The sequence below is a fragment of the Sus scrofa genome, chromosome 5 (genome assembly GCF_000003025.6).
Source record: "Sus scrofa isolate TJ Tabasco breed Duroc chromosome 5, Sscrofa11.1, whole genome shotgun sequence".
In the NCBI taxonomy this organism is placed as follows: Eukaryota; Metazoa; Chordata; class Mammalia; order Artiodactyla; family Suidae; genus Sus; species Sus scrofa.
Genome location: NC_010447.5, coordinates 11,848,861 through 11,862,882, shown reverse-complemented (window position 1 = coordinate 11,862,882; position 14,022 = coordinate 11,848,861). Strand labels below are relative to the sequence as shown.

General features: G+C 40.5%; 1 protein-coding gene across 44 annotated transcripts in view; it reads right to left on the bottom strand.

Moving 5' to 3' along the window:
• Window positions 1-14,022, bottom strand: part of RBFOX2 (RNA binding protein, fox-1 homolog (C. elegans) 2) — a 271,803-nt gene that overhangs the window by 42,443 nt on the left and 215,338 nt on the right. For 26 of the 44 annotated variants that reach the window (XR_002343803.1, XR_002343804.1, XM_021091012.1 and 23 more), the window contains 1 exon segment: window positions 766-912. Coding sequence is in view for 41 of the 44 variants with exons in the window: in XM_021091012.1 (XP_020946671.1) it covers window positions 766-912 (147 nt within the window). In the remaining 3 variants the exon portion in view is untranslated. 44 annotated transcript variants of the gene reach the window in all.

Genomic DNA, 14,022 nt, shown 5'->3' with positions numbered 1-14,022 from the left:
GAAGGTTCATTAAATCTCAGCCCTGGCCCTTGTTTCAGGGTAGAAAACGCATCCAGGGCGTCAGCGGACAGTGAGAGAACTCTGCTCCAGGACCTTATCACCGTGAAGCGGCCACCACCAAGGCTTCAAGAAGGGCATTTGCTTTTCAGATAATGCGCTAGGCAGCTACAGTTTTTCTGTTTTTTGTTTTAAATAATTATCTCTCATTCCTAGTTCAAGTGAGGAGTTAGGTCAAATTAAAACAGGCAACAACACATTAGCCCAGAAGAAAGTTAAGATTCCCAGTAGTCATTCACGTCTAAGTAACTTAAATCTTTGCTATTACACTTTGTTTTCATGACAGTGATTTTGGGAGGAAGGAAACAGCTGGAAGAACAAACACATCAGGTAGCAAACTAACCCCCGAAAGCTGGTTTTAGATCACAGATATTATTTCATTTAATTCAGAACCTTTGAAAGGCAGGATTCTGAATTAAATTCTGACCTGATTTTAGCACTGAAAGCCTTGCATCCCAAGAAAACCCTCAGTCCCAGGCAAACGGGCTTGGACAGTCACCACCACAGGTAAGAACTTACTAGGCTAACGTGGAGAATAGACCAGGTGATGGGAAAGATCCTAAAGCCTTATGAAAGTATTCCCTTGCCTCAGGATCTTTCTCAATTTATTTGCAGTTTTATCCTAAAGGACTAAATGACGAATAATACATTTGGTGGGTTAGAGTATATTTTAATTGTAAAACCCAAAAAAGGACTTCAGAGACTTACCCCAAACATCTGCCGGAGGTCAGGGTCCCGGAAGCGGAAAGGAATATTAGAGACATGCAGTCGTTTCGGGGTAGATTTACTCTCTGAATTTTCACTGCTTTGTGTCTGTGACTGCTGGCCGTCTGTCTGTGCGCCCCCTTCTGTCTGCTAAGCAGAGAAATAAAAAACATTAAGTGAAAATAAAATACAACAATTTCACAAGAATTACATAAAGTCTTCCCCTACCCTAATCATTCTCAGTGTCTTTAAGCAGAAATCACAGCTGTCTCTTCAAAAACATCATATTATCTGTATTCAAAATGCTGTAGGGTATAAAAATTTATGTCTTTTGTATATGTGTAGTATGTTAGTAAAGTAGGAGATACTATAAACACTAAGTGACCTCCTCAAGAACACATGGAGAAACATTAGAATAACAAGGTATAAAAATAGCACATTATTCTTAGATCCCAGAATTTCTGGTCAATGATTTCAGGAAATAAGGGAATATTTTTATATTTCATTCCCTCTATTATTTCCAGAGTTTATGACTACTGGGTTATTATTTATAACAATAAATAATAACACTGGGGACTTGGCTTAAAAACTGAAGAAACCTCTTACTCTGAAATGGATCTGTACTCTCCTCCCTAATTTATGCAATTCCTACTGCTTTAGCAGAGGGAACCCACCTTTCTGTGGCCTAGAGCAAAGCTGCGTTTAGAAAATCTGTTGGGGAGTTCCCGTCGTGGCTCAGTGGTTAACGAATCTGACTAGGAACCATGAGGTTGCGGTTCGGCCCCTGGCCTTGCTCAGTGGGTTAAGGCATTGCTGTGAGCTGTGGTGTAGGTTGCAGATGCGGCTTGGATCCCACGTTGCTGTGGCTCTGGCGTAGGCCAGTGGCTACAGCTCTGATTCGACCCCTAGCCTGGGAACCTCCATATGCCATGGGCGTGGCCCAAGAAATGACAAAAAGACAAAAGACAAAAAAAAAAAAAAAAAGAAAAAAGAAAAAAGAAAATCTGTTGGGAAAGGCTTGAAGGAACTCTGACTAATCTACCATGTACAGATATATGCTGGATTTGTATATATCCGTAGTGAAAGAATGGGTGTGCGTGTGCATTTTTAATCATGAATCTCTTTTGCAACATCCCAGTCATGTGTTCAATAAATCCTCAAAAAAATCGCTTTGTTGAGAAATACTTTTGATGAATATCTAACAGGTATGAAACACTACAGGCATTCATAACACATTGACTTTGAAGTATTAACCTGACAATTTAAGAACCTTAGTTAGTTTTTACTATTCCCTGAGAAGCACATGCTAAACTGGATGGCTCGCTGAGTTGATTAAACCAACATATTTTTAAAACAGGAGTGGAACTTGCCGTTCTTCTTATCTCAGTTGAATTAGAACTGAGTCCCTCCAGCAGATTCTTCTGGGTGCCACAGAATGGATCCCTCCACTTTGACCCAGTGTTCAGTTAAAAGAAACTGAACCAGACATACTTGTGGCTCAAAGGTTTGCGACCATCTTGGAATGAAATTAGAGACTTTTAAAATATAAAGGATGATCAGGAATAAACTCCCAATGAATACCAGCTTTTCAAGAGTCAATCTAAGTGATGAAAGCTTTCATCTCATTCCATTCAGGCCTTGCAGATGGTTTAAATGTGTAATGATTCATACGATACAAGAACAGCAGAAAAAGGAAGAGCTACGAAGCCATGTTCTGCGAAAGTGTGAGGTTTTCAATCATCAGTCTGGGCACAATGCAGACTAAACAAAACAAATTCCATTCAAAGGCAAAACTCACTAAGTTACTAAAACAGCATCATGGACACCAAACCGATAAGCATAAGTGAGCATCAATCACAACTAATGCTCCTTCAAACATCTTCCGACTTGCCTCTTACAGCTGGATCACATAAAACTCTTTCTTCAATCCAACTTTAAAACCACCAGATCTAATCCGCAGGAGACGATGCGCCACGCTGAGCAAAGTTAAAAAAAAGACCGATCCTAGCGCCACCACAGTTTTAAATATAACTTGTATGTATGTGAGGTGACAGGATAAATAAAAACTAATCATTACTTCAAAGAATGTTGCCTGAGGTACTTGTCTGTTGCTTTTGAGAATTTTCTGCCGTCATGGAGACACAATTTACAAAGACAGTAAGAAGCTAGATTGGCTAATTTTCCAGCTTGTGTAAACATCTCTCTATCTATTATCTATCTATCTAATTTTTTTTTTTTTTGGCAGCCCCCGAAGCATATGGAAGTTCCCAAGCTAGGGACTGAATCCAAGCCAGAGCTATGACCTACGCCATGGCTGTAGCAATGCTGGATCCATAACCCACTGGGCTGGACCAGGGATAGAACAAGTGCGTCCGCAGAGACAAGCCGGGTCAGTAACCCACTGCACCACAGCATGAACGCCCTACATTTTTTTTAAAAAAAGCATGACATCTTTAATTCTAGGGAGCCAGCAAGTGGAAAAAGTGAACCATTACTGCCAAAATTCTTAAGCCTTTTGATTTTAAATAAATTTATAAATTGAAGCATAGATAGAAAATACTCATGTAACCATCAAATTAGATCAACCAACAGAATGCCAATAGCACCTGTGGGCTCCACTCTAGTTCCTGTTCCCCTGCCAAAGAATCACCACTTTCCTAACTTCTAACTCCACAGATCAGTTCTGCTGTTTCTGAACTTCCTACAAGGAAAAAACAGGGGGGGGGGAGGGAATCATACACTATGTACTCTTCTGTTTCTGGCTTCGCTTACACATTACAATCATGTCGCACACATATACTGTTGTACATTTCATAAACATACAGAATTTTTTCTGTATGAGCTGCTTCCCATTTTTGGCTATTAAGGATAATGATCCTATGAACATTCTTGCTGCCCATCTTTTGGTGCACAAGAGCAGGCATTCCTGGAGCTCCCTTGTGACACGGTGGGTTAAAGATCTGGTGTCACTGCAGTGGCTCAGGTCGCTGCTGTAGCTTGGGTTCGATCCCTGGCCCTGGAATTTCCACATGCTGTGGGCGCTGCCCCCCGCCCCGCCAAAGAGCTGGCATTCCTGTTGGGTGAATATCTAGGCTTGGATTTGTTGGGTTAAGGGTATGTTTAAGTTCAGCCTTAAAAGATACCAGCAGTTTTGCAAAGTGACTGTACTACCTCCACTCCGTCAATGCTGTGTGAACCTTCCAGCTGTTTTTCAGTATCACTATTTTCATTTCAACTGTTTGGGTGGGGGGCATCCTATTGTGGCTATAGTCTGCTTTCCTCTCTTTCAGCTTCAGACCTTTTCCTCTATTCACTTCTATTTTTTTTTAATTTTGCTGAAAAATGGCAATTCTTTTAAAAATAGTATTTCTTGAGTGCAAACTCTAAGACAGACCCTTACCTAAGCCTTTCAACAAATAATAATATTTAAACAGTGTTAACTCTCAGACATTAGCCTAAATGTTTTTACATATTTTAATCGTGATTCTTTCAACAACTCTAAAAGTAGGTTTGTTTGGGAGTTCCCATCGTGGCTCAGAGGAAACGAATCCTACTAGTATCCATGAGGATGCAGGTTCCATCCCTGGCCTCACTCAGGGGCCAGGGATCCGGCATTACCGTGGCTGTGGCGCAGGCTGTCAGCTGCAGCTCCGATTTGACCCCTGGGAACCTCCGTATGCCGCAGGTGTGGCCCAAATAAATAAATAAAAGTAGGTGTGTTTGTTTTATATAGAGAATGGATTCTCTCCTTTTGACCCGGTGTTCAGCTAAAAGAAATTGAATCAGAGATACTTTTGGCTCAGAGATGTTAGCAACCATATTGAACGGACTGAGGAACAGAGGATTTGCCCAAGGAATGGGCCAGGGATCTGCATCCAGGCAGTCTTGGCCCCAAGGGTATACATTTCTTCTCACTGTATTATACTGTACTTTATGGGTATTGCTTTCTTTAATCCCCAAGGTAATCTATGAGGCAGGTACAATTACTCCAACTGACAGTGGCAGAAACGAAGGCATGGAGAGATGAAGTTCGTTGCCCAAGGTCACATAGTAAGTGGCACAGCAGGAATTCAACGCCAGGCAGCCCCGCTTCATATGCTAAAGCTCCCCCCCTCCAGCACTGCACTCCCGCTCTCTCCTCTCCTCTTCAGAAAGGAGAACACGTGTGCTTCCCACCCTCTACCTTCTCAGGACCTTCGCCTGAAGAAGCAAGACTTCCCCGGGGCGGGGCAGGCATGGGGGTGAGGGACCGGGGGAGCTATACAGGGGGTGGCATGTATTCTGTGCCTTGAGGGAACAGGAGCGGGTCAGCCCCTGCAGGGGAGGAAGAGGAGAGGAGGAAACCCAGCAAAGGCACACTGACAACTATAAAGGAAAAAGGGCCTCGGACAACTAAACTGATGCTTGGGGCTGAAGTGCAGATTTCTGTACATTTCTTTGGAAACAGGAACAGGAAATATACGCTGCATGCAATTAAATGAGATCACATTTGCCATCTGCCATCCTCAAGTTGAAGTTTACCTCACTATAAATACATATATCAGAGAGCAAAAGTAAATACAAGTTTTTAGGCTATATCTTTGCGAAAAATGGTGAATTCAACTGTTCTGAGAAAAATCTCAGTCAATACAGCATTGGTTTGCTTTCTTTTCTTTTTTTCTTTTTTTTTTTTGTCTTTTTGCCATTTCTAGGGCCACTCCCACGGCATATGGAGGTTCCCAGGCTAGGGGTCTAATCGGAGCTGTAGCCACCGGCCTACACCACAGCCACAGCAACGCGGGATCCGAGCTGCGTCTGCAACCTACACCACAGCTCATGGCAACGCCGGATCCTTAACCCACTGAGCAAGAGCAGGTATCAAACCCTCAATCTCATGGTTCCTAGTCAGATTCGTTAACCACTGCGCCACGACGGGAACTCCTGGTTTGCTTTATTTTCTATTGTTAGCTGCTGGGTGACTTTGCTACTATGCTGACAACCTCACAAGATTCTGTTTTGCCTTCTGTGGTGAGTCTGTGACCCCATCGATTCTCTGGGCAGGGGATGAGAGCGAAGAGGCTGGAGTCCGTGTCCTGTCTACTACGAGGACTGGCGACGCCGCTGGATGCAATCATGTGACTAAAGCCCACACATCCAGTCCTCAAATCTCACGGCTACTCCAGTGAGGTCGACTATCTGTCCACACTGACGTGAAGCCCAGGGCACCTGATACTGAAGGGCGAACAAGTCTCACAACCTCATTCTAGAAATCAGGACCGAAAAAAAAAAAAAAAAATGAACTCAAACTTTTAAAATTCTAAGTTAGGGGGAAAAAAAAAAACCCACCAACCAAACTCCTTCAGAATTTTGAAGGTAACTCTCAAAGGTAGCATAGCATCTGGTGGTGCTGAGAAATCCGAAGGCATTAAGTTCCTTGTCTTCTTGTATGTGCCTTTTCCCCACTCCCTCTCATTTGTAGACTATCCAAATACATCCAGGGCCGTAAAATTTCAAGTGACATGCATTTATGTGGGTTTGTTTTATTCTGTTCTATTTTTCTGAGAATTCTGTGGTCTCTTTTAAGCTGGAAACTAATACCCTCCAGTCCTGAGATGTTTTTTGAATTATTTTGCTTTTGATTCCCACCCCATACATTCTGCCTTTCTCTTTTCCTGGAACTTGTATCATTAGAGATTAGATCTCTGGACTGTCCTCTAATTTCCTTATCTCTTGCATTTTCCAGCTCTGTCTTTGGCTCTGTTTTCTGGAATACAGGTCCTTAATCCTTTATCTGAAAACTCTGGGGCCAAATGTAATGTACATTTGTTTTCATTCTTTATCTTCCATGCTGTAGTAACCCTTGGCTGTCTTGTTCAAAATTAAGAATTAAGGGTGGGTAGTTCTCCTTGTGGCTCAGCCAGTTAAGAACCTGACATAGTGTCAATGAGGATGCGAGTTTGACCCCTGGCTTCCCTCAATCTGTTAATGATGTGGCACTGCCACAAGCTGTAACGTAGATCCCAAGTGTGGCTTGGATTTGGTGTTGCTGTGGCTGTGGTGTAGGTCTGCAGCTGCAGCTCTGATTTGACCCCTCGCCTGAGAACTTCCATATGCAGAGGTGAGCCCCCGCCCCTGCCCAAAAAAAAAAAAAAAAAAAAAAAAGAATTGAGAGGGATGGGTAGCTAAAAAATAGATTGGAAGTTCTGAGTGGGTGGGATGGAGGGGCTTGATGACTTTGTTACTGATTCTAATTCAGTAAGGTAAGCAATTTCTTGGGGAAATCCAACTTGTGCATCTCTGAGTTTTCCTCTTGAGTTAGGTTCTCCAGAGAAGAGTTTTCCAAATCTTCTCACTGGCACCATCAGTTTCTGAAATTCAATTTTTTTGTGGTGTAAATGGAATCATTTCCTAGCTTTCCCCCACTACTGGCATAGGAAGAAGCTCATTTGGGTCTGCTAAGTTAGTTACTAATTGGCCATCTGCTCTCTAGCTTCCAAACTTATTAATTCTCCTGTTCTTATTTTTTATATTCCCAAAAACCACTTACTGCATTTTTGGAGGAAGCAAAATTAGATAGTTGTTTTCAAAAGTAACCTGAAATTAATAAGTATTAATAAAATCTTCTAATACTATATGCACATATTTTAATGAAGGCAGCAAAATAGGATAACACAGCCTATATTTGTTTCGAGATGACTTGTATAAAATATTGAGGGAAATATGGCTTGCTTTCAAAAATAACTGTAGTATAGTTCTCGTCGTGGCACAGTGGTTAACGAATCCGACTAGGAACCATGAGGTTGCAGGTTCAATCCCTGGCCTTGCTCAGTGGGTTAAGGATCCAGCGTTGCCGTGAGCTGTGGTGTAGGTTGCAGATACAGCAAAAGACAAAGAAAAAAAACAAAAAAACCCAAAAACCTGTAGTATCTCAAGAGCCTTTATTATAGCGCTTCTCCAACGCATACATGAAAAGCTGAGGTAGGGCAAGCTGAGACCTTGGAAATGAGACATGGTTATCAGCTAACAGCAAATCTATAAATACAGGGTTTTTTTTTTTTTTCCATTTCTCTGTTCTGTAGAGCCTGGAACTACTTCAGATATAAATTGAGGATGATTAAAAAATATTCTGAGATAAGCAGACATGACAACTAACTGTCATCTGGAATACTGGATTGGATTCAGAACAGAAAACTAGTGACTGAATAAGGTCCATATTTTATGTAACAGTATTGTACCAACACTTCTTATTGTCTGGTTTTGAAAAGCTGTACTATACCCATGTAAGATGTTCACATCAGGGGAAGTTAGATGAAGGGTACACAGAAACTTTCCTACTACTTTTGTAACTTTACTGTAAGTCTAAAATTATTTCAAAATAAAGAACTATTAAAAAAAGATAAAACAGCTCCTACAGCTCAAAAAAACAAAAACAAAACCAACCAAACAAAAAAACCCAGTCCCCAAATGCAGAAAACCCAAATAGACATTTCTCCGAAGAAGACCTATGGATGGCCAGTAGGCACATGAAAAGATGTTCAACTTCACTAATTATTAGAGAAATGCAAATCAAAACTACAAAGAGACATCACCTCACACTGATCAGAATGGCCATCATTGAAAAGCCAGACCATAAAAGCCAGATGCTTGGAGAGGCTGTGGAGAAAGGGAACCTTTCCACACTGTCGGTGGGAATGTAAATTGGTGCAGCTGCTACAGAAAACAGTATGGAGGTTCCTTACAAAACTAAAAATAGATTTACCATATGATCCAGTTATCCCACTCCTGGGCATCTATCCAGATAAAACTATAATTGAAAAAGACACATCACCCCAGTGTTCATAGCAGCACTGCTTATAATACCCAAGACATGGAAACAACCTAAATGTTCACCATCAGATGGATGGATAAAGATGCAGTATGTATGCCCACAGTGGAATACAACCCAGCCATAGAAAAGAATGAGGTAGTGTCATTTGCAGCAACATGGATGCAATCAGAGATTATCATACTAAACGAATTAAGTCAGAAAGATAAATATCATATGATATCACTCACATGTGGAATCTGAAATGTGATACAATTGAACCTATTCATAAAACAAAACAGATTCATAAGTTTTTTCAAAGTCTGTGAGTCAGTATCTGTTCTGCAAAGAAGTTCACTGTCCTTTTTTAATTAAATTTTTTTTTTTTTTTTAATTTTTGGTCTTTTGTCCTTTTAGGGCCGCACCTGTGGCATATGGGGGTTCCCAGGCCGGCCTACGCCAGAGCCACAGCAACAGCAATGACAGATCTGAGCCTCGCCTGCGACCTATATCACAGCTCTCAGCCACGCCGGATCTTTAGCACACTGAGCAAGGCCAGGGATCAGACCTGCAACCTCATGGTTCCTGGATGGATTCATTTTTGCTGCTCCACGACAGGAACTCCCTTTTTCAGATTCCACATGTCACTGATAGCATTTGATGTTGGTGTCTCATTGTCTGACTGACTTCACTTTAGCATGATAATTTCTAGGTCCATCCATGTTGCTGCAAATGCTGTTCTTTCCTTTTAATGGCTGAGTCATGTTCCATTGTGTATATGTTCCACATCTTCTTGATCCACTCCTCTGTCGATGGGCACTTAGGTTGCTTCCACATCTTGGCCATTGTATAGAGTGCTGCAATGACCACTGGAGTACATGTGTCTTTTCGAGTCATGGTTTTCTTTGGATAGATGCTCAGGAGTGGGTTGCTGGATCAAATGGGAGCTCTGTTTTTAGTTTTCTGAGGCATCTCCATCCTGTTTTCTTTCTTTTTTTTTTTTGTCTTTTTGCCATTTCTTGGGCCGCTCCCGCGGCATATGGAGGTTCCCAGGCTAGGGGTCCAATCGGAGCTGCAGCCACCGGCCTACGCCAGAGCCACAGCAATGCGGGATCCGAGCTGCGTCTGCAACCTACACCACAGCTCACGGCAACGCCGGATCCTTAACCCACTGAGCAAGGCCAGGGATTGAACCTGCAACCTCATGGTTCCTAGTCGGATTCGTTAACCACTGCCACTGCGCCGCGACGGGAACTCCTCCATCCTGTTTTCCACAGTGGTTGCACCAAATTACATTCGAACCAATGTAATAGGGTTCCTTTTTCTCCACACCCTTTCCAGCACTTATTGTTTGGAGACTTTAGATGATGGCCATTCTGGCTGGTGTGTGGTGGTACCTCACAGTAGTTATGATTTGCATTTCTCTAATAATGAGTGATGTTGAACATCTTTTCATGCGTTTTTTGGCCAGCTGTATATGTCTTCTTTGGAGAATTGTCTGTTTAGATCTTCTGCCCATTTTTGATGAGGTTGTTCATTTTTTGGGTATTGAGCTACAGAATGTGTTTATAAATTTTGGAGATTAATCCCTTGTCAGTCACTTCACTTGCAAATCTTTTCTCCCATTCTGCGGGTTTCTTTTCATTTTGTTTAGGGTTGGTTTCCTTTGCTGTGCAGAAACTTTTAAGTGCCATTTGTTTATTTTTGTTTTTATTGTCATTACTCTAAGAGGTGGAGCTGAAAAGATGTTGCTGTGGTTTATGTTGGAGAGTGTTTGGCCTACGTTTTCCTCTAAGAGTTTTATAGTATCTGGTCTTACATCTAGGTCTTTAATCCACTTTGAGTTTATTTTTGTGTAGGGTGTTAGGGAGTGTTCTAATTTCATTTTTTTCCATGTGGCTGTCCAGTTTTCCTAGCACCACTTACTGAATGAGCATATTCTTGCCTCCTTTGTCATAGATTAGTTGACTGTAGGTGTGTGGGTTTAATTCTGGGTTTTCTATCCTGTTCCATTGATCTACATTTGTCTTTGTGCCAGTACCATACATTTTTGATGACTATAGCTTTGTAGCATAGTCTGAAGTCAGGGAGCCTGGTTTCTCCAGCTCCATTTTTCTTTTTCAGGATGTCTTTGGCTATTCTGGTCTTTTATGCTTCCAAATAAACTTTAAAATAGTTTCTTCTAGTTCTGTGAATAACGTCTTTGGTAATTTAATAAGGATTGCACTGAATGTGTAGTTTGCCTTGGGTAGTATAGCCATATATTGACTCATAGACTTTGAAAAACTTATGGTTTCCAAATGAGACAGGTTGCGGGGGTGGGGGGAGGCACTGAGGTTCAGGATGGAAATGCTATAAAATTTGGTTGTGATGATTGTTATACAACTATAAATGTAATTAAAAAATAAAAATTAAATTATATTAAAAAATCCATAGAGACAGAAAACAAACTTATGGTTATGGAAGGGGAGTGGGGAAGGATGAATTTGGAGTTTGGGATGAGCAGATATAAGCTACTATATATAAATTAGTTAAACAAAGTCCAACTGTATAGCACAGAGAACTATATCCAACATCCTGTAATAAAACATAATGGAGGGATTTTCCATTGCGGCACAGTGGAAATGAATCCAACTAGGAACCATGAGGTTGATCCCTGGCCTCACTCAGCAGGTTAAGGATCTGGCATTGCAGTGAGCTGAGGTGTAGGTCAAAGATGTGGCTCGAATTCCACACTGCTATGGCTGTGGTGTAGGCTGGCAGCTGTAGCTCTCATTAGACCCCTAGCCTGGGAACTTCCATATGCTGTGGGTGTGGCCCTAAAGAGACAAAAGCCAAAAAAAAACCCACAATGGAAAAGAATACATGTGTATATGATACTGAGTCACTTTGCTATGTATCAGAAACTAACACAACACTGCAAATCAACTGTACTTCCACTTTAAAAACAAAGAAAGAAAGGCACTCTTTAAACCTGTATAAGGCAAGAGATTTTATAGGCAGAGGGAGCAGGAACAGAGAAGTTACATTTTCATTTGCTGACTGATTAAAGCATTTCCTTATATAGAATAAAGGAAAGTCTTGGAACTTGGTCAGGCAGGTAAGTGCTGATTGGCGTCAATGTTTTCTTTCTTTCTTTCTTTCTTTCTTTTTTTTTTTTTCTTTTCTTTCTGGGAGAGCCAAGCATAGAAACTTAAGTTTTGGTTTGCTGACATGGTACTTTATATGAGCAACTCCATCTTGAGTCCAGTCTGATCCCTTTAAAAAAACCAATGTAAATCTTCCCAAATAAAAGCTCTGTCAGGAATTCCCACTGTGGCTCAGTAGAATCTGAGGAGTTTCCATCATAGCTCAGTGGTTAATGAACCTGACTAGCATCACGAGGATGTGGGTTTGATCCCTGGCCTTGCTCGGTGGGTTAAGGATCTGACATTGCTGTGAGCTGTGGTGTAGGTCACAGATGTGGCTCGGATCTGGCGTTGCTGTGGCTGTGGCGTAGGCTGGCAGCTACAGCTCTCATTCAACCTTAGCCTGGGAACTTTCATATGCTGCAAGATGAGGCCCTTAAAAAAAAAAAAAGCTTTGTTAATAATTGCCTAATTTCAAAACTATAGGAATTGTACGGCAGTTCACATGGCATCTCTACTTTAGCAATTAGTAGAAAAAAAAGAATTTTGGGATGTCAGAAATTTTTGTACTTTTTTGTGCTAATACCCTTCTGGTTTTGTGCCATGCTGCTTTGATTACTGTAGCTTTGTAGTGTTGTCTGAAGTATGGAAAGATTATGCCTCCAGCTTTGTTCTTTTTCCTCAGGATTGCTTTGGCAATTCTGAATTTTTCATGGTTCCATATAAATTTTAGGATTATTTGTTACAGTCCTGTGAAAAATGTCATAAGAAATCTGATAGAGATTGCATTAAATTTGTAGATTGGTTTGGGTAGCAAGGCCATTTTAACAAAATCAATTTTTCTAATACAAGAGCATGGGCTATCTTTCCATTTCTTTGAATCATCTTTAATTTACTTTACCAATGTTTTATAGTTCTCAGCACATAGTTCTTTAACCTCTTTGGTCAGGTTTATTCCCAAGTATTTTTTTTTTTTTCTTTTGGATGTGATTTTAAAAGGGATTTTTTTTTTTTTTTAACTTCCCCTCTCTGATGCTTCATTGTTAGTGTAAAGAAATGCAACTGATTTCAGTATACTAATCTTGCTTCCTGCTATCTTGCTGAATTTATCAGTTCTAGCAGACTTTGTATAGTGTCTTTAGGGCTTTCTATATATAGCACCATGTCATCTGCAATAATGACAATTTTACTCAGAGTGCCTTTCTATCTGCTACATTGGATGATACCTAATTCATGAATCACTGAATAAAGAAAGCCAGTTAGATCTTTCTAATTTATTCTGTTAAATTTTGTTAATGGTTTAAAATGTGCACAGAGGTGAAATGTCATTAATTTTTCTATATCACACAATCTTAATTCTGAATGACTCAAATTCGTATAAAATAAGACAGTGATGTATTTTATACCCAAGAGATTCTAATGGAAAGGTCATTGCCCAAAACAGCTTTAAGCACATCTAAAGGAGATGTGTGCATGTGTACATGCTTCAAAAATCACAGAGCAATACTTCCCAAAGGGTAGAATGACAGGTCTGCAGAGTGTTAACTGGTATTTGGAAAAAATGAGTTTCATGGTCAAATAAATTTGAGAAATACTGGACTAAAACAAAATTAACACGTTTCTTGAGAATTGTGAAGGGAGAAAACTCACCTTTCTCCCTAAACATATATTATACACATCATTCATTCACTCATTTTTGTAGAGCAAGTTATAAAATTCACTTTGAAAAAAATACTGTCTTTATCAGAATGGCTCTTAGAGCACTAGCTCCCAAGATTGTAAAGAAAAAAAAAAGACAAAGGAGAAAAGAGATATATAATTGGACAGCCTGTTAATTTGCATTATTTTAAGTAAAGAACTGCTTATAACACTTTCTTTGAAATGAAATAATTATACGCTAGTATAATTATAGCTAATATTTATCAAACATTTATTATGTGCCAGGCAATAACTTTGCTATTCAGAAGCTTCTGTTGTGGCCCAGTGGTAACAAAACCGACTAGTATCCATAAGATCCCTGGCCCCATTCAGTGGGCTAAGGATCCAGTGCTGCCGTGAGCTATGGTGTAGGTTATAGACATGGCTCAGATTTGGCGTTGCTGTGGCTGTGGTGTGGCTGGCAGCTGCAGCTCCGATTTGACACCTAGCCTGGGAACTTCCATATGCCATGGGTACAGCCCTAAAAAGACAAACAAAAACCAAAAAACAAAACTCTGTAAGTTTGTTCTAGATGGAGTTCTTAGGTCTAAAGTTGAAGAGTAAATGGAAGCTAAGAAGATAAGACTACCTCTACAGATGCCTTTTATTTTTTATAATTTACACAGGGAAGCCAAAAAAAAAAAAAAAAAA